At 42.7% G+C, this 24,525-nt stretch overlaps 2 protein-coding genes across 6 annotated transcripts in view; one reads left to right on the top strand and one right to left on the bottom strand.

Annotated features, from left to right (window-relative positions):
- LOC119030772 overlaps positions 1-5,321 on the top strand; it is a 6,071-nt gene extending 750 nt beyond the window's left edge. Inside the window, exons 1-3 of one of the 5 annotated variants that reach the window (XR_005078409.1) lie at positions 1-54; positions 2,303-2,375; positions 5,180-5,316. The exon at positions 1-54 is cut by the window's left edge and continues 750 nt beyond it. Coding sequence is in view for 4 of the 5 variants with exons in the window: in XM_037118605.1 (XP_036974500.1) it covers positions 813-1,245; positions 2,303-2,375; positions 5,180-5,288 (615 nt within the window). In the remaining variant the exon portion in view is untranslated. Of the gene's footprint in view, positions 55-774; positions 1,246-1,447; positions 1,746-1,782; positions 2,376-5,179 lie in introns of those variants that run through there. The other 4 variants (XM_037118605.1, XM_037118608.1, XM_037118607.1 and 1 more) reach the window with 4 other exon arrangements.
- The window catches only part of vps11 (VPS11 core subunit of CORVET and HOPS complexes), a 50,449-nt gene extending 26,206 nt beyond the window's left edge, over positions 1-24,243 (bottom strand). Inside the window, exons 1-5 of the mRNA XM_037118604.1 lie at positions 24,025-24,243; positions 22,146-22,294; positions 21,931-22,066; positions 21,675-21,838; positions 13,899-14,146 (exon numbers count right to left, since the gene is read on the bottom strand). Coding sequence (XP_036974499.1) covers positions 13,899-14,146; positions 21,675-21,838; positions 21,931-22,066; positions 22,146-22,294; positions 24,025-24,208 — 881 coding nt within the window. The 5' untranslated portion in view covers positions 24,209-24,243. The remainder of the gene's footprint in view (positions 1-13,898; positions 14,147-21,674; positions 21,839-21,930; positions 22,067-22,145; positions 22,295-24,024) is intronic.
- Between the last annotated feature and the right edge of the window lie 282 nt (positions 24,244-24,525).

Here is a 24,525-nt window from a genome sequence, read left to right as displayed (position 1 = left end):
TGGTTGTTGTTGTTTGCTGTCTCAAATTGTGAATATTTACGGAGGCATGAGAAGGTAAGTGTCGGCCCATATGTGTGTTTGTGTTACCTGAAGGAGTGGTTCCCCTTGTAGGTTTTAGCGGCGTCTCCCCTTTGGGTGGCGTCGTGGGGGGGTTGGTAGTGTTGGGGTACAGCGGTTAGAGCTTCCTGTTCCCTTTTCCCTAAACTGCTCGGGAGCACATCCGTGGTTTCGGTGGGGTTGCCAGTTTCTGGTCGCCTCTCCGGGCCAGCGGGCTACTAGTGCGCAAATACCCGCCGCTACGCCTCATGAAGTCTAGGGGGGAGTTAGCTAGATTCTGGTTAGGTAGATAGCGGGGAAGCTCCGTTGGAGGCCGTGTTGGCCTGTCTGCACACTGGTCCCGTCACGTTGCATTCTCTTGTGTTCGGTAAGTCGTAATGGATGACGTTGTTGAAGCGTTTGTGCAGGCGCCAACTGAAGCGTTGTTAGATGAGTGTACGAAGGATCAGCTGGTTAAAATAGCCGGTCATTATAATGTTGAGGTTGGCGATAAACGTGTGAAAGAGACAGTAAAAGCAAATTTGAAATTCAAGTTATTAAAAATGAATGTGTTGGATGCGGGAGAGGCTGTGTCCGTCTCCACAGGCGCCGAGGGCGCGCCTCCGCCGTTAGCAGCGCGTCCTGGCGCCGGGCTGTCTTTTGAGCGGCAGAAAGAGCTGCTATTGTTGCGGATGAAATTAGAAACTGAGAAAGAAGTTGCCGTGGAAAGGGTGAGACAGGGCATTGAGCTAGAGAAAGTGTTGTTGGTTGAAAAAATGAGGCAGGAAACTGAGCAAGTGAAGCTAGACCTGGAAAGACAGAAATTGGCTTTGGTTCGAGAGGGGAAGGTCGCGGGGGATGTGGTTACTGACGGTATCTCCGGTCCAGGTGGCACCCCGGTAAGATCGGACTTTGGCGATTTTAAACTGGTCCCTAAATTTAATGAGAGAGACCCGGAAACTTTTTTTTTGCTGTTTGAACGCCTGGCTGAAGCTCGTGGCTGGTCTGAGTCGACCTGTACGTTGATGTTGCAGTGTGTGTTAACCGGTAGAGCGCAGGAAGCGTATTCGTGTCTCAGTAGTAGCGACAGTGTTAAATATGATGTTGTAAAATCGGCTGTTCTTAAAGTGTACGAATTAGTTCCTGAAGCTTATCGCCAACGGTTTCGAGGTTGGAGAAGAGGCGATAAATCTCACTTGGAGTTCGCTCGTGAGTTGTCAACTCAGTTTGATCGTTGGTGCACGGCAGCTGACGTTGATTCTTATGATGGTCTGCGGGATCTTATGATTTTAGAGCAGTTTAAAAATTCTGTGCCAGGTCACATTGCCACATACATAAGTGAACGCAAGGTTAAGACGGCAGCCGAGGCCGCCGCACTGGCCGATGACTATTTGTTAACACACGGTAAGGATACTTGGTATCCGGGGACGCGCGGTGGTGGCACACACAGAGAGAATTTCTCAGGTGGGAGTGCATGGTCTAGTCGCCCAGCGAAAAGTGCTTGGTTTGGTCAGAGAAATGAACGTGGGTCCCAAGAGGCGGACAAAATTTGTAATTACTGTCACAAGCGAGGACACTGGAAAAGAGACTGTTTTGCTTTTAAGGCTAAGAATAAAACTGGAGCGAGTGTGTCTCCTAAGTCAGCAATGTGTGTGGGGCCTGTTCCTGACCGGGCGTTGAAGACTCGGGGTGTATTGAAACCGCCAGTGGTGAGTCCAGATCTGCAGTCTTATTTGCCTTTTATCAGCGATGGTTGTGTTTCCTTGGTAGGAAGTGATGAAAAGGTGAAAATTAAGATGTTGCGTGACACGGCGGCGTTTGATTCATTCATTGTAGAGTCAGCGTTACCTTTTTCGCAGGAGTCTTATACGGGTGCTTTTATACCAGTGCTTGGAATTGGGCTGCAGGTTCTGCAGGTTCCTCAGCATAAGATAATGTTGTCCTGTGGTCTGTTTCAGGGTGAGGTGGCGGTCGCTGTGCGCCCAGCTCTGCCCGTGGATGGCGTGACGATGATTTTAGGAAATGATATAGCAGGGAGTCGGGTGTGGGCCGATGTTCCACCTCCGGCCATTGTTGCTTCAACGCCTCTGGTCACCACTGAGCCTGATAAAAGCGTAACAGATTTTCCTGAGGCTTTCAGGGCCTGTGCTGTCACGCGCGCAATGAAACGTGCGCAGTTGGTTGAGTCAGGTCACGCCGAAAAAGATGACAGTTTACAACAGTATGATGTCACATGTTTTAATGTTCCTTGGTCTATTTCCCACAGTGAGTTGGTGTCGGAGCAGCATGCTGACAGTTCCCTCAAGAGTTTGCTGGACGTGGTGCGGCCTTCTGGGGAGGTAAAACAGGAGTCTCAGTGTTATTTTATCCAGAATGAGGTATTGATGAGGAAGTGGGTCCCCCAGGGCGAAAATTTTGTGGGTGAACCAATTTATCAAGTCGTGGTGCCCTGCAAGTTTCGTAGAGTGGTGTTGCAGATTTCCCACGACGAGTCTGGTCATCTGGGCGTCCGAAAAACCTACGACCGCATTCTGAGGTACTTTTTCTGGCCCAAACTGAAAAAAGATGTTGCTGAATATATAAAATCTTGTCATATATGTCAGTTGACCAGCAAGCCCAATCAGAGCTTGAAGCCTGTTCCACTGTGTCCAATACCAGCCATAAGTCAGCCTTTCGAACATCTAATTATTGACTGTGTTGGCCCGTTGCCTCCGTCTAAATCAGGTGCAGTTTACCTGTTAACTGTAATGTGTCAGAGCACACGGTACCCGGCTGCGTACCCCTTGCGCACAATAACTGCCAGGTCTGTGGTGTGTGCATTGTCTCAGTTTTTCTCAATCTTTGGAGTACCCAGAGTCATCCAATCTGATCAGGGGTCGAACTTCTCTTCTCATTTGTTTGCACAGATTTTAAAGCAGCTGCGTATCAGTCATAGTCAGGCATCTGCTCACCATCCGCAGAGCCAAGGGGCTTTGGAGCGGTTCCACCAGACGCTCAAATCTATGTTGCGCGCATATTGCATTCAAATGAACAGGGATTGGGAAGCCGGATTGCCATGGTTGTTGTTATCTGCCAGAGAGGTGGTTCAGGAGAGCACTGGGTTCAGCCCTAACGACCTGGTGTTTGGCCATACTGTCAGGGGTCCCTTAGCACTGTTGCAGGATAAGTGGAGGGATGAACAAGTGCCCCAAAATCTTATTGAATATGTAAATGGATTTAAATACAGGCTGTATAAGGCCCAGGAGGTGGCCAAGAATAAATTGATATCTGCGCAAGGCAAGATGAAAAAACTTTATGATCGCCAGGTGGAGAACCGGGTTTTCCTCCCTGGGGATCAGGTGCTCGCTCTCTTGCCAATTGTTACCTCTCCGTTTCAGGCAAAATTTTCTGGCCCATATTCAGTGGTGAAGAAGGTATCAGATCAGAACTATGTGATAGCTACCCCTGATCGCAGGTCACCTACTCAACTCTGTCATGTCAATTTGTTAAAAGCGTACTACACCCGAGCGTTGCAGCTATCGGAGCAGAAGGCGCAGGTGCCTGGTGTCCACCCTGTTTGTGTGTCTGTGTCCCCTCAGGCTGTGGCAGAGCAAGAGGGAGATGACTTACCAGGTCCTGATGAAGCTGTACTGTGTGGTCGTCTGAAGAACTCGGAGTCTTTGCAGAATCTGAATGGTTTGCTGGGTCATTTGGAGACGTCAAAGCGTGGTCAATTAGTCGACCTGATTAGGCGATATCCAGGTCTCTTTGGCGACACACCTACTCGTACGCATTTGCTGGAACATGACATAGATGTTGGGGATTTTAAACCTATTAAGCAAAGATTTTATCGTGTTCATCCGGAGAAGCGCAAGTGTCTTGACGCTGAGGTGAAGTACATGCTTGATAATGGTATTGCACAACCGTCTTCCTCTAGCTGGGCGTCTCCTTGTTTGTTGGTGCCCAAGTCTGATAACACACCACGGTTCTGTTCAGACTTCCGTAAAGTTAACCATGTGACTAAGCCAGATTCTTTTCCGCTTCCGCGAATGGAGGACTGTATTGATCAGGTGGGGTCGGCTAAATATGTGAGTAAATTTGATCTTTTAAAAGGGTATTGGCAGGTTCCACTATCAGAGAAAGCAAGGGAAATTGCTGCATTTATTACACCCACTGGTTTGTACTCATACACAGTAATGCCCTTTGGCTTGAGAAATGCACCGGCAACGTTTCAGCGCCTTATGAATATGGTAGTTGGAGATCTAGAAGGTTGCTCAGTGTATTTGGACGACGTTGTCATCTATTCAGAGAGTTGGGATGACCATCTTGGTCGTATTACAAAGCTGTTTGATCGCTTGGCTCACGCCAATTTAACAGTAAATCTGGCCAAGTGTGAGTTTGCCAAGGCTACGGTAACATACTTAGGGCGTGTAGTGGGGCAGGGCATGGTGACTCCGGTGCGTGCAAAGGTGCAGGCGATTGACGACTATGCCCCGCCTCCAACTAAGAAGGCACTGATGCGATTTCTTGGACTAGTCGGTTACTACCGGTGTTTCTGCAGGAATTTTTCTACCGTGGTTGCACCCCTGACTAACCTGTTGAAAGCCAAAATGAAATATGTGTGGTCTGCAGAATGTCAGTCAGCTTTTGAGAATGTCAAGGCCTTGATCTGTAATGCCCCTGTTTTGGCTGCTCCACAGTGGGATAGGGCTTTTAAGTTGGAGGTGGATGCCAGTGCTGTGGGCGCAGGCGCAGTGCTGTTGCAGGCTGATGATCTCGGGGTGGATAAACCATTGTGTTTCTTTTCCAGGAAGTTCAACAGACATCAACTAAACTACTCTGTAATTGAAAAAGAAACGTTGGCATTGATTTTGGCTTTGCAACATTTTAATGTCTATGTCAGCTCTTCACCTGTAGTGGTCTTTACAGATCATAACCCACTGACTTTCCTCAGTTCTTTACAGTCTCCCAATCAGAGGTTGGTTCGTTGGGCTCTCTTCCTCCAGTCCTACAGCCTCGACATTTGCCATGTCAAGGGACGGGACAATGTACTGGCGGATGCGTTGTCTCGGGCACCTTGTTAGTGATTGTGTAATGTGTTGTGTTTTGTTTTGTTGCTCTCCACTTTATCCCATATTTCTTGCTCTCTCTCCTCTTAAATTAGCTTCAAGGATCCAGTTGCTGAGGCAGTGGGAGAACGGAAGATTGTAGGGGACATAAGCGGTGAGGTATTTAGTATTATTGCAGTTATTAGTATTGTGTTAGGAGTGTAGTTTTCAGTAAGTATAGAGGTACCCTATACAGTGAGTTTATATAGTGTGGCAGTTTTGGAGCCAGGGTTCCCTTTGGGGACCCTGACTTTATGGGGGGGGGTGTGACGGCCCCAGGCCTGGGTGTTGTGTATAGTGCACTGTTGGTGGTTGTCTGTTTGTTTGTTTTGCAGGTCTGATGCAGTGGTCATTAGGTTGACAGGGAGCACCTGGCCAGTGTTCCCAGTCGGGCCTATTTAACCCCGCCTTCTTTGACGCCATCTCTCTCTGTTCGGTACTCCACGCAGCACCTTGCCAGCGTGCTGGTTTTCCTTTTGTTTGTACTTATTTTCGCACTTACAACATGCACTTCACATTAACCATTACACCCATACACTTTCCTACACCACTGATACTGACTTCCACATCCCACATGATTGAGTTTTCCTTATGAGTCTTATTTACTTTAATTAAACTTTGTTTAATTATTAACTAAGTTTGGTTGCACATCTCCTCTTTTGTTGCGGCCCACGAGCCGGTCGTAACAAATTATCACACTTAAAGGGATATTCTGGTGAAAGTTTAATCCATGGTCTAACACACCGTGACACCGAGTAAGATTCCCCCTCGAGAGATCAAGTTTGCAGACCGCTAGCTCACATAGTTTAAGAAACCTTAGAAAAGACAGCACGATAACAGTACACTGCAATTTATGACTCCAAGAAGTAACCGCCATCAAAAAGCCACAAATAATTCTCAGAACAGCACTAAACTTCAGCAACAGTACAAATAGGGTCCCAGCACCTAGTTCAAGCCTGATTATTTGTGTTATTGCAGTGTTCGACCATATTTTTAGGTAATTTCATTGTTTTTACAGTTACAAAAGTCCTTCATTAAACATTAAAACGACAAAAAATACACAAAATCCCATGTAAAATTAAAGTTATTGACTGTATTTAATTAATGGAAAATTACTGTATTTTTACAAGAGTTATTTTGCATTATTTCCAGCTTTTTTTTGGCGCCCCAGCTGCCAGAATATTACCATTTATTTATGTTTTCTTTTTTTTTATAGTGCAGAAGAGAGGGGCACAAGAAGAGGAGGCCTCTCCAAGCCTTACAGAGAATGATCTGTTGGACAGATAGGAGATGAACCAATCCAGAGCCACATCACTGATGCCAACATAATTTTTCAGACAGCTGATTAAAACATTATGGTCCACTGTGTCAAAAGCTGAGCTGAGGTCAAGGAGAATTAATATTGAATAGAGGCCTGAGTCGGCAGCAAGCAGTAAGTCATTGGCGACCTTGACCAGTGCAGTCTCAGTACTATGAAGGGAGCAGAAACCAGATTGGGATTTTTCAATAATATGATTGACATTCATAAGAGAAATCAGTTGAGTGGAGACTATTTTTTCTAAAATCTTGGATAAAAAAGGCAGCTTTGAGATTGGTCTAAAATTACATAAAAGAGAGGGATCTAGAGATGGTTTCTTTAAAAGAAGGTAAAGGGAAAGTACCAGTAGACAAAGAGCAGTTAATAATGGCTAAGATGTCTGGACCAACTGTCTGAAATACAGCTTTTAAAAAACAAGTAGGAATGCAGTCTGAAAGGCAGGTGGATGATTTTGAAAGTGCAATAGTACGTTCTAGGGTAGACAGAGAGATTTCAGTGAAGCGGGTTAAGGTTGAGAGTGGGCAGGAGTCAACTACCATCTCTCTGAAGTCAGTGTTAAAATTCTGCCGAATCTCCAATATTTTGTTCACAAAGTGATTAAGAAATTCTTCACATTTGTCTGGGAAGGATTCAACGGGCTGGCTGGGTGGGGGGAATTCTGGGATTATGGCCCTGCTTGGCAATCAACTCTACAAAAAAGTGGTTTCTTGCTTCTCTGATTGTACACTGAGAAGTGAACATTAGCTCTTTGAGAGAAGCAAGAGAGACACTAAGTTTGTCCTTTTTCCATTTTCTCTGCCACCCCGCATCGTCTCTTTTAAATTTTTGGTCCTTCGTTCAGCCAAGGCAGAGAATTTGGTTTCAGCTTTTTGAGTCTGACTGGAGCTATTGAGTCTAAAATATTTGTGCAAGAGCTGTTAAAAGCATTTACAAGATCATCTATTGTGAAGCCGTGTAGTTCACCTGCATTAAGAATCGTGCTTGAGGAAATAAAGGCTTGGCTGAAACGAGGAACAGCCAGTGAATTCAGGGGGCAGGAGTGAATCAGTGTGGGGGGTTTGGGGTCAGAAGAGAGGAGCGGAACCTGGAAAAGCACTGCTGTGTGATCGGAGATGACAAAGTCAACCAAATTCACTTCATCCACACAGAAACCATGGGTGAGCAGTAGGGGTGGGTATCGTTTGAATTTGAACAATTCCGATTCCTTGTTTCGATTCTGGTTCCTCACGATTCTCGATTCAGATTGTTTTTAATAGGCAGGGTCAAAAAAATTTAGGAAATTTTAAATGAGCTAGCTAACCAACGGTCTTTCTGAATGAAATAGTCTTACCTTCTCCATCAACTTTAATTCTATGAACTTTTTACTTCTAATGAACTTTACTATGACAGGGGTACACTTTCCTCAAGAGAGCTTTATTTTTGAAAACCTCATGAAAACACATTTACACTTGATGCTGCAGGTACTTAAACATGTTACTGTGCTCCCGTTGATGGGCTAACCTGGTGCAGAAGAGCAAATAAACAATAAGACACAAATTTAAAACCCAGTCCAGGTACAGTATAAAATCAGAAACAGTTCTTGTTTAGAAAAATGATCATATCTGCCTTCTCAGGCAGGATGCGTGAGCGTTCTGGACAGATAGCATCACCTGCTGTGGAGAACTTGCGTTCACTGGGTGTAGAAGAAGCTTTAACGCATAAATAGGAGAAAGCAAGATCTGACAGCAAAGGATAAGTCTTTTGTTGGCTCCACCACCATGCAGCAGGGTCCTCAGACATAAGGACTGGTGGAACTTCTTGGTATATCTGCAGCTCTCTCTCTACTCGTTTCTTGATGGACATGATGAACAAAAACAAACAAAAACAAACAATGTTGCTGTTACTGTTTAGCTCAGTGTTACTGTTTAGCTCAGTATCAATTAGCTTAGCTCTATTGTTATTGATTAACTAACCTAAATGTTGGTGATTCCACCTCTGAAAAGGGATGCAGCCTTTTCACGATGTGTGCAGTGACCTTTCTGGAGTCACCAGACTGGCTAACGTTAGCAATCTCAGGTCGTACATTGTCTATGAAAAAATACGTGGGCTGATTTGTTAGCTGCCTCAATGTTGGCGCAAGACGTATTATTTATTGTAAATGTATTGTTTTACTTACCAGATTCAGACTGCAGTGCAGTCACTGCGGTGCCACGCTGGGGGTCGGAGCCGGACCCGGAGCCAGAGCCAGAGGAAGAGGCAGCGGAAGACGGTCGGCACAGAGCATCAAAGACGGGGCACAAATTTATTTCTACTCCATGAACTCGGAGAAGGTGCGTTTTCATGTTCGTCATGCACCCTCCATTGCACGAAATAATGTGGTCGCAAGTGTTGCATTTTGCCAAGATTTCGTTCTTTTTAGAAAAGTGATGCCACACTTTGGACCACTGACTCACGCTATCCATGGTCGACTCGCTCGGTTATGCAAACACTTCCGGTGGACGCTTCTTTGTTGGTGTTCAGCAGCTTCTTCTGGTCGATGGACTGGGTATCGAAACTAGGAATCAAAATTGAAACTTTTGAACGTGAAGCAATGCCTCTGTCAGCCCATCCTAAACCTGAAGGTCCTTTTGCGCATTTAATGATGGATTTTATTGAACTCACTCCATGTAGGGGGCAGAAATATTGTCTGATTATTGTGGACATTTTTTTTCTCAAAATGGATTGAATGCTTTACATGTAAATATGCAACAGCAATCTAAATAGCTAAATCATTGTTGAGGGAAATAATTCCCCGTTGGGGTCTCCCTTATAAATTAACGAGTAATAATGGATCAAACTTTGTAAATAATTTTCATTCAAAACATCTCCAAAAGCCTGCACATAAACCTAAAATCGCATTGTGTTTGCCAGCCAGCTAGTGGAGGTACAGTGGAATGAGCTAACCAGACCCTAAAAACAAAATTGACTAAATTAATGGCAGAAACAGATTTGTCATGGGTTGAGTCTTTACCGCTTGCACTGATTTTATGAAAGGCTGTCCACATAAGATAACTGGACTATCTCCTTATGTGATAATCACTGGATGTCTTATGAGGATGATTAACACCACGTTTCCTCAAAACAGGTTAATCCTCACCAGACTGGATGCTAATATGTTAAGCTATCGCTGTGCCTTTAACCATGTTTTTTTAAGCTAATCTTACATCAGGTGAAAGCTGGAGCCTTCATTGGTGCAACTCCACAACATCCAGCCTGGAGATTGTGTAGTGGTAAAGGACCTGAGAATGAAGCACTAGTGTTAACCATGATGGACTGGACCATATCATGTGCTGCTGAAAATACCCACTGCCATTTGGAGAGCTGAGAGGGACACCTAAATCCATGCATCCCAGTGCAAGCCTTTTCCTAGCCATGCCGCAGAAGGAAGGACAACGACCTAAACTGTGGAGTGCTGAGAGGGTACGCTTATGGCTGGATTTTCATCGTTGGTTTGGTCACCACAATGGCTGTGGCCCAATCCTGTTTTTCAACTGAGTGAAATTTGGATTCCAAACATCCTCATATATTCATACCTTTCACACCACCGACTGATTCACTTGCAGTCATCAATCACACTGATGTCATTTACACTGATACTCAGACACCCCATCTCTTACAGAAGGGTCAAAACACTGATGTCATTTACACTGATACTCAGACACCCCATCTCTTACAGAAGGGTCAAAATGAAGAGAAAAAAGACTAAAACTTGCCACAGAGTATGTGAACAAAAAAATGAGCTGTTTCAACAAAATAAGTTGTCTGTGTTTTTTTCCAATTGATTTATTTTAATGTACTGTAGTATTTGTTATTCACTGTAACAAACAGTCAGTTGTAATGATTTGTAGTTGTTAATAATTTTCTTTTTGGAACTTTTTAATGTAATTTCCCCAAATGTTGTTGAAACTTTGTGTCAAAATGGAGGAATGTAAAAAACGACACAGTTTGCCTGTTGGTCATCAAATGTGCTGTAAAGACACGCGCAGGATATGAGAGGAGGAGGGGAGAATGTCATGTTGCTTGAGGTATCAGCAAGCCACAGGTGGGGGCCCATCCTCCACATGGGAAAATACAGAAATGTAGATAAGATGACATTTGCTGTCCCATCTGTTGCATCAAAGAGTCACTGTCCTGGGAAGGACGGGATACACCTAACATCAAAGCATCATTGTTATGTAAAGAAAGTATGTTATGGCTGCTGTAAATTAAGGAACCCTCCTCTCTGATAACACCTTTGCCTTCCCTCCACACGGAGTTAAAGAGATCTGATTCATACACTGAAGTCTGAAGTTCTTCGTAGACTTAGCAACGCTCTACCTCGCAAAGGAGAATTTCCACAACAAGAAGCTGCTACAATGTTATGCTTCTAGCATGCTGGTCCTACAAGTGGCAGTTTGTCCACATCAACCAGAGGAGGCTCGTCCATTGAGGCAGAGGAGGTAGGTCTTCCTCTATTTTTGAGAGGCAAGAGGAATCTTTTATTTGTTTTTTTTTTTAAGAAAGAGTAACTGGTTGAAACAAATGCTCGAACAAGAAATATGGAGTTTTCAGCGATATTGGAATCGGTTTCAAAGGAAATATAAGGAAATTTCGGAAAAAAAAAAAACTGTTTGGAGAAATCAGAGAGAAGCAGTCAGAAAGATAATTCATAGTTTTCATTTCGTTTGTCCTGCTGGAGGATATAATGTTTGCAGCATGACCGGGAGCAACAGCCTTTTGCCATTTAATAAAATGTTTTTTAAAGAAGTCTAGTAAGTAATTGTTTTATTGCTTAATTTTCATTGAATATAAGAAAGTAGGGATAAGTAGTTGACTTGTATAAAAAACATGACACCGTGGACGGGTTTTCCTCCTGTCCTCCCCAATTTTTTTAGTCACCAGCTGGCACTGACATCAACAGATTAAAAATAACAGTAAACAACCAGGATGTAAGGCATATCATTGTGGTGTGTTGGGGCATAAAATCAAGCCTAGTGATCACAAGTGAAAGATGAGGTTATACACAAAGAAAAAAAGAACAAATGTAGTCTGTTTAAACGGCTGTCTTTTTTATGCTGCAACACCAGATTTGGTCTGAATCAGCCTAAGATACAAGGAATAGATAAAAGTGACGAAGATTTGGATGCATTTTTGGTGAAACAGGATGTACTAATGTACCAAAAAGAGTTTGATCATAGGGCTCTTCTGGACAGGAAAACAAGTCGGGGGTTGTAGTGCTCAAAAACACATAATCCAACATTTTACAGCTGCTTCTTCTACAATGTAAGCTTGAGGGAAAAAGTCTTTATGGGCCCTAATGCATCATGTGATGTTGCAATTACATGGTTTGGCTACTACGTAAAACTGAAGACTGTCTGTGCATGTTGCTTTTGAAAGATCTGCTGCCAATGGGGGAAACTCCAACTCTGCATTACTCACTCATTCAGTAAGTCAGGGACAGTCTTTGGCAATTACATGGCTTGCCCCGCTTTGCACCGTTCTGACGAAAGACACCAAAGTTTACTCTTACAGTGATGTGCAAAACTGCAATGCACGATGTCCATGCCAACAGTCTGGCAAATCTTTACCAAAACTGCTGCAAATGACCTTTGCTGGAATTTTGCATCGCTGCAAATTTTAGATATTGCAATTATTAATTAAAGGTCCCATATTATACTGTTTTTCATCAATTTCACACAGCGGTCAGAGGTCCAACAACTGTATTTGATAAGCATTGCCCCAAACCCATCCGTGGTCCTGAATTTCAGCTGTCTAAAAGTTGCTCTACTAAGCCCTCCTGACAGCAGACTGTTTTGGTACCTGCAACCTCAAATGCTAACTAGCTCCGTCTGTCTACGCCTACTTGGAGAGCCTTGCCTGCTATGTCAGTGTTAGTGGTAGAGTTTTTCGTTCAACCAAACCAGTTTGACCCAGAATCGGACCCAGAAGGAGAGGCTCCTGAAGAAGTACAGACTCTGCGGCTGCAGCAGGACGTTTCAGAATGGTTAGTGTGTCTAAATCATGTTAGTTTGTTCTATATGTTGTTACAGTTACTACCATGTAGCCAATGGCTAACAGCTAGCGAAAGCTGTGTTTGTCTCCAACAGTCTCCAATCTCTTGGACACTGTTTGTATCGTCTCCGTCTCCAGTCTGCACATGTTTCCAGACTTTTTACTGTGACAACCAAGCTCCATCGTAATATTATTAACATAAAACTTGCTTCAAATGCCATTGCATAGCGGACCAAAGCGGAGCTAACTAGTTAGCCGATTTCCAGCTGACTTCACCATAATCGTAGGCAACTGTAAATACTATCAAACCACAGCAACACTTATTGGTGGCTCGGGTGTAGTTGCTTGGTCCCGTATGGTTGGGACTGATCCTTTTACGAGGGTCGGTGTCGAGGCAAAGCCAGCTTTGCACTGACCCTCATTACTGAAGCAGTCCGATGTGAAGTGGTTAGCACACACATACAAGCTAACACGAACCACAGCCGGCATGTTGTCCTTAAAATATGAAACGCAACCACTGTCTTGTCTGTTGGTCTGTAGCTGGGACAATATAGGCACTTGTGTTGATTTTTACAACCAACAACAGAGCAATATGCATGTCTAGCTCTGAGCGACGACACTGCGAAACACTGTTGTCTCACCGCTGGACACACCAAACTTCAGCTCGAAGATGAATGCCTCCCTCTCGGATATCTCCTAGCACCACGCAAAGGAGGCCGGCCTATGACTACTATGACTCCTTTCATTAAGTAACGACAGGAGCAGAATCTGAACAGACTGTGGGTGGGCTGCAGGGACCATGCAGGAAATGCTTATTTTCTTCATTCTGGGAGTTGGCAGGCTCAGGGAGGACCAGTTTACAGTATATATGGAGAAATCTTGTTTTTCATAATATGGGACCATTAAGATTATGGATATAAATGAGCCTAGCGGCATTTGATTTGATTAGAATAAAATGCCACTAAATAAGCTCTGATGCGGTTGACATGTATCAAAAATATCTAGTAAGCAATTTAGTGCAAATGCAATCCTCAGGTGGGGCCCATAGTAAATAGGCAGAAATTTATTTTGCTGGTTAAGCACCTACACAAGCACTCAAATCCTTACTTAATATCCCCCTTGACCTACAGAATGTATATGTGTACATATTATTCTTTTAACAGAAATATTACCATGTGGGCATATGAAGGGACACAAACACGGCTTCAATCTTGTCAATAAACTAACTCCACCACTATTTTATCCAGTAATGAGCTCTTTTAATTTATCCAATGCGGTCTAGGGCTGCATGAAATGCTAAAAAAGTTGTACTGCAATTCTGTTGGCAAAAAGTTCAACATCTTTCATTTTCTTAAAATTGCATCTTCCGCTATTTTGATAATGCACTTGACCACATTGCAACCTTGATAATACACTGATTAATTATGTAGCCCTAGGGTTGTCCTTACTTGTTCGGTGACTTTGCGTCCCTGATGAGTAAAAACAGATATCCACGGTGCCAATGGACCAACAGCTTGTGTCCTTCAAAGGCAAAGCAAGGCCCACGTTCATCAGGTTGGTACAGGTACACGCATTCATCACCAGCTACAATGAACTGGGAATCCTGGGAAGGATCTGCCAAGGAGGAGCAGCACAGTGCACATCCGTGTGTATCCAGCTCTACTTTAGGATACTCCTTGATGGACAGCGTGTAGCACTGAGCAAAGGGAGACAAGAGGGCAGTGAAAAGGAGTTGAAAATGGCAGCCTCAAGAACAGTGACAAAGACTATAATTACCACGTAATATATGTAGATCAGTCATTTCACAAAAAGGTATTAACTATATTTTTAGCAAAATGTAAATTTTCACAGATCATATATCATGAAAAAAGATGCTCTGTGACTGTAATTGAATGACACCCTGTTGTTGCTTCTCTTCTTCTCTCTCATCACTTTTAAATTGTAGGTCCTTCCTTCCTGCTGCTGTCAGACTGTACAATCAGCACTGCTCCATATAGACCTCACTCTGTACTCTGCACTGTGCAATAGTCTGTACAAACTCATTTCATCACCCATATTTATTATACATATTTAAAATATGTATATAAAAAATGACTGTCCATTCTTGCACTATATCATGTAAATATGTATATACGTCAATCCAATTCTATTTTCTTTCCTTTTTAATTATATTGTCTATTTTGCTGTTGCTCTTGTTAATATCCCGAGACTGCTGTGAAAAAACAAATTTCCCCGTCTGCGGGACATTTAAGGATTTCTGATTAAACGTTAGTAAAGCAACCAAATGCAATCAAATGTTTGCCCTCCGTTATTACTGAAAATTACAGCTTTGAGCTTCGATCGTTCAGGGTAACAGACCCCCCTCTGATCAGACAGTCAAAACGCCAGCGCTCCTTCCTCTCTTACTCTAAGGCCCTCCCCCCCGCCAAATGTATGTGTCTGTTCACAGTTTTGGTATTATTGTGATCTCAGATCAGGCTGTAGTTAATTAGTTAATTATTAATCAGAGTTACAAACAGTTTAGCATAGGTGTGATTGGCAAAGGACAAAAAAGCAGAAAAATACACAACACCACTATGTCTCTCTTTACATTTATTTTGTCCCGTTGTCAGCTTTAGGTAAGAAAGAAATAGTTCGCCCCACATGTCCAAATTTCTTAGGACAGTGTTTCCCCTAGATTTTACTTGTAGCAGTGGTGCTCTGAGTTGGTAACCTAGCAACACTAGGGGGGTCCAGGGGCATGCCCCACGGAAGAAAATTTTGAAAAATAACCCTTTAAATGATGACTACATTACACTACATGGCGACTAAAAAAATCATTTTCAGAATTTCAGAGTCAGAATCTAAGATATGAGACAAAATAGCGTAGAAGCTGACATTGCTGCTTCAAAAAATGTTAACCTCTTGAACATTACAGAACTTTTTTACCCTTATTTTCTTTCTTTCTTTTTTTTATGAAAACAATCTGTTATAGAAGTCCATGGGCCACATGACATGGAAGCTATTGATATTCATATAAAATAGAGGAAGCACTCAAATACAATAACAATAGTCTCATTCATCCAGTTTACTAAGACAATCTGCTGCTGGTTTGGAGTCACTGGAAGATATCAAAAAAACTGCAATAAATTTGTATCAATATATTTATGAAAAGTAATTTAATGATGGTCCCTAAATCAGTCTCCAGGGATTCAGCGCGAGGCGCTGTGAAGTGAGCTAACCGTCCTCCTGCTGCTAACTTTGGGAGAACCTCAGTGAAGTCATGGCTGGACCCGAGTGAATATCCGCCGAACATCCAACCTGAAACTAACTTCACCCTGGTTCGATGAGACGCCTGTAGCAGCTTTTGAATAGGATGAAGAGGATTTCAATCACTCACCTTAAACGATGACTTGTAGAAATTACACAAATAGCAGTAATGACAATAATCGATTTCAAGATAACTTAATGTGTAGTTCTTTCACTGTGTGCAACTTAAATTTGCCATTCGCCCGTGATGTTACACTGAAAAAAATTGCGGCAGCGGTGGCGCTGAAAATCCTTCCCAGGACAGGCTGGAATGACTATGTCAATCGGTTGGCCTGGGAACACCTTGGGATCCTCCTGGAGGTGCTAGAGGAAGTGCCCAGCCCCGGATAAGCAGAAGAAAATGGATGGATGGATTGCGCTGAAAATCCAGCAGCAGAGTGCATATGGGGGAAACATTGACACATCATAACCTTTGATTGCAGGCTCTTTGGTGGAGCTCTGCTTTGAATGAAGTTCCGTCGTGACAAATGAATGGACTACTTGCGGAGTGACATCAAGACATGAATCAGAGGCACGTTGACAGCAGTGAGCAGTCATTGTGACCCATGCCTTGTGCAACCTGTCCCTACACACACAAAAAAACAAACAAACAAATAAACACAAAAAACGGATGAATGATTACTTGCATGATATATGAGAGCCTCATTTTCAGTTTGGAGAAGCCGGATTTCCGGATTTATCCAGAAGAATCACACCCCTGATTTAGTATCTTTTTATGAGACTGATTTAGTAAATTAGCTATGTTTTCCCTTCTTCAAGGGCGGTGCCCAGTGGCGTAAGTATCGACGGTGCAACCGGTGCCTCTGCACCAGGGCCCAGGCGCCGTCAGGGGCCCATGAAATTGAAAAACAAACAGACAAACAAAAAAAAAACCCACAGCTGTCCAGAATTGCCACAGGCCCCCATTTTTGTGAATGAAATAGCTGGGGGTAGGTCAGTAAGGTAACGCTGAGTGGCTGGTAGAGGTGGAGGAAATGATAAGTTGTCCAATCACCAGGCCAGGTATTCTTTAGACAGGCAAGCCACTGGGCCAATTGTCACCTCTCTGCTTTGTCTGGGGCTGAGCAGTGATGCATGTCTCTCTCCCCGGGCCAGGAGATTTATCATAAAGTAAATTACCAAAGCATAGCCGGGGCGTTTATGTGTTTTAATCACTTAACAGACCAGGTGTTTATTTGGGACTGGCGTTTAATTCAACAGATGTACATCTTCTGCAACTTGTTGCGGCGGAGGAAACGATTTAGACAACCAGCACTCGCTGCAAACTCCTCATCTCTGCTGTCACACATGGTGGCGTACATTTGTGTCACCATTGCCCTGATCATTTTGCGGGACACACTCTCGTCGCATGCCTGTTTGCTGATCACCCAACCCCGCACGTTTATCTCAAGCTCCTCGCTAGCCTTCTTCCTCCCTCCACCAGGCAGCCTGGCCCTGTCGCTGTCCTCCTCTGAAAGAGGCTGAATCTCTCACTCTCTTGGGGTTGACAGAGAAACATCTAGCAGCTGCTTCTCCCGTGTTTTCCTCTGCATATTTTACGACGGAGAGTTAGATTTTCAAGTCGTACTTTTTATTTATTTTTTTGCTGCACGGGAGCCATGGTGATCATCAATGTGATATTGACTGACAGAAAGCAAGTACAATAGGTGAAAAGGAGAATAAGCAAAACGTGCACCGTCAGTGGTCACGTCTTCTTCTTTTTAAAAAAACAATTAAGACTTGGCATTTATTTGGAACCGAAGGTTATACAGTCGTCCTCAAAATTATTCATACCCTTGTTAATTTTGTGATTTTTTTTATTTTTGCGATGAAACTAATGCATTTTTGTCACGTTTGTTTATGAATTATATGTGACCAACAAGTGAAAGAACGACAACAATACACAATTCAAGAAACTCTTAAATTCATGGGTATTTTATTGTCGGATTACCAAAAAATGCCATGTTCAAAATTATTCATACCCCTGGCAATATCTCAACAAAAATGTCCCAAATGTGTTCATCTTTGTCCCAAAGTTATTTCATGATGTCTCATTGGAATGAATACCTTTTTTGTTGACCAAATGTTAAACAAGGTTAAAAAATAGCATCTTTCCAGAAGAGTATAAATAGTGGGAAAGTGTTCAGGTCATTGTTAATCTCTGGTCATCATGGTAAAGAAGAAGGAGCTCAGTGAGGACCTGCGTCAGCATCTTGTGCAGGCCCACAGTGAAGGAAAGGGTTACAAGGCCATTTCCAAGCAGTATGGTGTCCCTGTCTCAACCGTCCAGAGCATCATCAACAAGCACAAGAGGTTCAACACTGTCAAAAACCTCAGTGGGCGTGGCCGAAAGTGTAAGGTGTCCCCCAAACTTGCCAGGAGAATCTGCCGAGAGGTCAACACCAACCCACGGACCACAACCAAGGCCCTAATTCAAACCCTTGAGCAGACAGGGACAAAGGTGTCACGGTCCACCATTGAGCGAGTTTTGCACAGAGGAGGTCTCCATGGACGTAAACCTCGGAAGACGCCGCTGCTCAGGAAAAAACATCTGGTAGCTCGCCTGGCCTTTTGTAGAGGTCATCTGAAGCAAGATCCCAGCTTTTGGTCAACCATCCTGTGGTCTGATGAGACAAAACTGGAGTTATTTGGCCATATGGATACCCAGTATGTCTGGAGGAAGAAAGGAGAAGCCTATAGACCAAAGAACACTGTGCCCACTGTCAAGTATGGTGGTGGAAGCATAATGCTGTGGGGATGTTTCTCTTCCAGTGGCACAGGCAATCTCGTCAAGGTCCAAGGTATCATGAAAAAGGAGGATTATATCAGGATACTTGATGAAAATGTCAAGGAATCTGCTGAAAAACTCAAGCTTGGCCAAAACTGGATGTACCAGCAAGACAATGATCCTAAACACACCACCAAGGTAGTCAAGAAATGGTTCAAGGACAATGACATCAGTGTCCTGGAATGGCCAAGTCAAAGTCCTGACCTCAATCCAATTGAGAATTTGTGGCATCACTTGAAGACCAGAGTGATGGCGAGGAAACCAACCAACCTGACCCAGCTTGAGGCATTCGCCAAGGAAGAGTGGGCCAACATCCCACAGGAGACGTGCAAGAAGCTTGTGGACACGTACAAGAATCGTCTGGAAGCAGTCATAAAGAATAAAGGCTATGCCATTGACTATTAAATAAAGACGATGGACTAGGGTATGAATAATTTTGAACATGGCATTTTTTTTGGACTCCGTTAATAAAATACCCCAGAAATGATTTTTTAAAATTATTTTATATTGTTGTCATTCTTTCAATTGTTGGTCACATGAAGCTAAAACACAAATTTGAAAACAAGCATTTATTTCATCACTAAATGAAAAAATCACAAGAATCAGCAAGGGTATGAATAATTTTGAGGACGACTGTATATGAAAATATACACCTTTAAATAAATAAATAAAATGAAATGAAATTAAAATTAAATTAAATTAAAAACGGCCGTCAGGGAAATTCCCAGTACTCCTGAAGGCCAGTCTACCCCTGCAATAATAGTTCTTTTCAGTGGCTGTGCGTGTGTGTCCAAGCATGTGTGTGTGCGTGCGTGTAGTAAGCACGGGTGTGCACTTGTGTTTACGTCGGGGTGGGGGGCACAAAAAAAAAAAATATTAGCACCGGGGCCTATCACCATGATATTAGCTACTGGTGGTGCCCCGAGGTAATCTAATGTAAACTGGATCATATTATTTATCATAACTAATAATTATCCCTGATAATCATGAATCATTATTGCCAAATTAACCTAAATCTCCCTTTTAACGTTGCATTAACACTACTTAATTGTGCCTTGTGTAATGCAAGTCCCAACACTAGTACCTGGTGAATAAGGCCTCAAACATTTATTTCTGTGATAATTAACTTTTGATGTCCAGACTTATGACCAGAAATGCGTTTTGTGTCTTGACACAGAATTTTAAAAAAACTTACCAATAGACCAGGGGTCTCAAACAACCACCGTTTCCCATGGTACGGATTGCCTAGTGTGAGTTTGCCCTTTAGCTATCTCTTCATATGCAAATGACATAAAACAGAACAATTTCAAATTAAAGCTTCAATCAGTGATGAACGGGCCCTCGAAATCCACGCATGTCAGGGCATGCCGCGTACCCGGCCCCATTGCCTGATTATTGTGTGCGCATCTCCTAACTGTCCGTGTTTTGGACAGTGCAGGAAGTTAAATGTTATTTCCTGTGTCCAACATGTGGCACTGTGACTATGACTGGATACTGGCCTATGCATTCAGGGCTGGACTTTTATCAAACATGTGAAGTCTGGTCCAGATAGGAATTTAAGGAAGGAAGGAGGAAGTTGTTCCTTTATGATTTGGTGGCCTGCTCCTGCCAGTATTAAATAATGTATGCTTAAGTCAGAGGAACTCTCTGCAATCTACATTACAAGAAAAATGGACTACAGGTGAAAAATCCCTCAAACGAATTTGTGGTCAGTTGTGTTTTGATTATTGATTGGTGGCAATCCTGTTAGAGGGTGTGCTCAACTTTTAGTTGTATGTCATATTGTGGTGTTTGATATGGAGGAAAAAAAAATCTATAAATGTCATGTAAATAGGATGTTTGTCTGAATTCCTGTGTCCAGTAGGTGGCACTATGGATATGACACAATATTGATGCATGGTGGTATTCAGGGCAACATCATATACATGTTTGATGAATTTGGTGTACATGGGAAATTGGATGTTGAAGTAATAAGGACTTGATGCTTTATGGCGAAGCATTAAAATAGACCACACCATGACATCTACCATGTTGACGAAGGAAAAAGCTTTTGATAACTTTTCATGTTCGAGGTCTGAGGATGATACTGAGTGAACTGGAAGTCTGTGGTGTTCAATCTGTAGGAGAAGTTCATTAAAGTATGAGGAATGGAAATGGATCAAAATGAGGGTGAAATGGGAACTTTGAATCAAAATGGCCAACTTCCTGTTGGAGTTTGGTACCCTGATTGGATTTTTAATATTCCGGTGGCGCAATAGAGTCCCATGGTAACACCTTTCATCAGCTGTGAAAAACAGTTATGTGGTGGGTGAATTAGTCGCAAAAGTGGGAAAGCCATTCATTGTACGGCTGTTTCAGAAGGACTGCATGTTGCAAGTCATTGATATTCTATGCCTAATAAAGAAGAGGTTGTTTAAATGTATCTCTCCATCACAAAACATCATAGCATACTCTGTACTACATGATAAAAGCACAGCCCAGACCAGAAATTTACAGCTAGCCATTTTCATCAGGGTTATTAACAACAAATTTGAGGTGACAGAAAAATTGCAGAATTTGTGAGATAAAAACTAAATTGAGAGAGGCGCAAGGAAAAGCAGACATGACTAGTCAATTTCTGAAAGAACTCTACCTCTATCCAAGAACTGTCCAAAATGTAGATTTGGACAATGTGCCTTTTCGGAAGCACATATCTGTATGAGAAACTATTCTCGTCTATGAACATTAATAAATGCAAGTACAGGTCCAGGCTGACTGATGCCCATCTTGAAGCTATACTTGGGGTTTCAACTGTGATTTCTGATTTTCAAAAATATTGCACTTTCTTGTAGTACCAGAACACTGAATTGGCACTCCTACAAGACAACAATACCAGCTGTGCTCCCTAGCTCATTTGAGTTTGAGACCCCTGCATTAGACATTCCTGTGATACAGCACTTATGAGAAACAGATGTATATAAATACCTCTGGAAATGGCTGGTGCTGGTGCAGGGGCAAAAAGCCTCAGAAAATGCTAAGAACATGCTATCACCTTTAAAATTTGCTGGATAAACTAAGTACGGATGGTTAAAATGAAAGTAAGGCTCCTGAAGTTTATAGGGTTTATCTTCTGCACATGCCCAAATATTGTGGGAGTGACCATACTTACATGAACTTTCTCCAGAGTGGCAACAAACAGATGTGTGACCTTTGCCACTTGGCGGAATGCGAGGCCAGTGACAGGGCTGGCTCCCTCGTGCAAGGTCAGAGTTTTACTGTGACGATCTCTGGTGATGTCACCTTTGGTCAAAACCACACTGCCATCTGTGAAGCCTGTCAGGAAACAGAGCATCTATTATAAACTCAGAAGAGAAAAGTCTATGGTAGTTGATGGACAGAAAATAAGCTCTTTTTCTGAGTCTTACCAATGGCCATGAAGTTGAGGTTTTCATGTACACAGAGGCAAGACACTTCAGTTGGTTTGTTGCCAGGAATGGCAGGGAAAATCCTAGTGCAGAGAGGATTTCCACTGTCCCTTTTGTCGAGGTTCCAGACCTTTACCTGAAAATAGTTATGGTTGAATAAAAATCTCATACACAGTTGTGATTATTTGGGTTTTTCGAAAGTGCTGCAAACTTACTAGAGGATTTATTCCGTGTTCGTCCTGCCCCACTGACACAAGTATGCTGTGCTGCTTCAGCTGGTAAAGGTGGGTTACACGCAACTTGTAAGCCTGAAAAGATGTCAACTGCAGGGAGCGTGTCAAAAGCCAGATCCTGCCATCCATATGTAAAATTCTGGAAGTTAAGAACTATATACCATTGTTGTAAGAGATGGAGTAAGCGGGGAAAGTATGCCAGTTCTAGAGTGGTTATTCCTGTAGTAGTTTGAGATATGTGGATAAAAGCCAGACTCTCATTCACTGGACATTTAATGGTTTTAACAAATTCTAGTCAGCAAAGCACATTCCAGTCAATTCTAACCAATCTTTTCAATTATATAATAGTATTTCAATAAGGCAGTGTTGTATAAATGCTTTCAGCTTCTGCGCTTGCACTAAACAAAAGCTGTGCATGCATGTTCACCCAAAACTGTCTGAATTGTCTACTCATCACTATGCTGATGGAGAGTAGGTTGGAGTTTCATAGTTCATAAAACATGTCTCTTGCTTGACAGGAAAACGGCTGCAGTCATTCTCATTAACAACTGAAGCATCTGGGGATTGGTTTTAAAATATAAAACACAACAGATTTTTTAAAATATTAAATGGCTCAAAACAGCTTGTGCTGTGTAATCATTATCTCCAGAAGCCCTGACATACCAAATAGATTTAAAAAGATATCATTAACACCGTTTTTTAGTATACTAAATACTGAGATTTGGCAGACATGCAATTCATCTGCAATTCGTAAAAAGCAATGAAATACTGGTTCATTATTGGGCTATTTATTGGAGGGCAAGTGCAAACTAGAAATACATGCTACACATCTAAAAATGTGACAAAACCAAGAAATGACTGTAACTGCTACTGTGAATGTTAGTAGGAACAGCAATGTTTACAACAGCAAGTCACAGTAAACTAAATATTATATGTGTGCACATGCGCGGTTGAGGGTGTAAATATTGTCTTATTCAAATCAATTTGGGATCTAGGGGCACTTGGATTATGCAAGCTGTATGGAGCCATTTTATGACTAGGTTTTTTGTGTTTGTTTTACATTTTAAAAAATCTCCAGTTGTTTTGGAGAAAGCTGCAATGCCGTTTCACTATGAAGCTACAGAAATGTTTTGTGGACTACGAAACCCCACTTGATTTTCCAGGGGGTTGAGTAGATAATAACTGAATTTTCATTTAAGGGTGAACTGCTCCTTTAATTAAGTCTGTCTGCGAATAAACTGCATACTCTTATGCATTTACTCAATACAGTTGTAGGTTACTCACCTAGTGTATGCTTGCTTAGCACGAAGTAATACTGACACTCACTGGAAAAATCAACATAAGGACGACACAAAAAGCAGCAAATCATTTCAATCAAATGTCCACATTTAACCTTGATCACGCAGTTCGATCGCCTGCCTTGAGCTGGAAGGAGTCCGAAAAGAGTTAACGATACCATAGAGGCAATTTAGCGGATTTTCGAGTTAACTTACTTTGTCATGATCACTCTATAGATATATGAAATGAAAAGTAGCTCCTAACCACACACCAAGTGAAACGTTAAGTAACTGCTCTCAGTCCACACTTAATTGATAGAATGTTTTCAGTTTGGAGTGACGCTGTTTCCAAAACCAGAAACCAAAACATAGCCCGAAGCTACCGTTCAGTCTTCAACTCACTGTTTCGATTAACTGTTAAAGTTATTACAACAGTTGTTAAGATTAAGTTATTACGGGTCTCCTGTCTCCTGAATACCTAGGTTTACTGTCACATTTGCTGAGTTGGGGCTAGCATCGTCTGTCAGTAACCTGGAATAACATTAGCTCAGCTAGCTAATTAGCATAGTACTATTAAAGGATATCTCCCAGTACAATATGACCCCGACCAGAGTCACAGGCCGATATGCCGCTCGGGAGAGCGAAGTTTTTCCCAGTATCCACCGGATCCTTTACCGTGTCTTTATCAAAGAAGACAAATTTCCTCCACTGTAAGAACGCTGCCATTTTGTTGGCGTTAGCACTGCAGCTACAACAGGGCGTTGTCATGTGACACAGAAGTCACGTGAACAAACCGGCTTCAACTATGAAGCGTCATTCGCTCCCCCCCCCAACTTGCGCCTTCTTCTTCTTCTTCTGGAATTCCAGCAGGCTGTACGCTATCCAGTAATGGCAGTAATGCTGCCCTCCACCGGTCGTAACCAGAACTCCATCCATCCATCCATCCATTATCTGTACATTATATGTACGCCGCTTAATCCTCTGCAGGGTCGCGGGGGTAACCAGAACTACTTAACTAAATTTGTGCTTACTTGGAGTAAGAAATGATGTTATTCTAAAACATGTGTTTGTGTTCGTCTTTGACA

Source organism: Acanthopagrus latus, chromosome 13 (assembly GCF_904848185.1).
Source record: "Acanthopagrus latus isolate v.2019 chromosome 13, fAcaLat1.1, whole genome shotgun sequence".
Taxonomy (NCBI): Eukaryota; Metazoa; Chordata; class Actinopteri; order Spariformes; family Sparidae; genus Acanthopagrus; species Acanthopagrus latus.
This window is presented reverse-complemented; position numbering and strand designations above follow the sequence as displayed.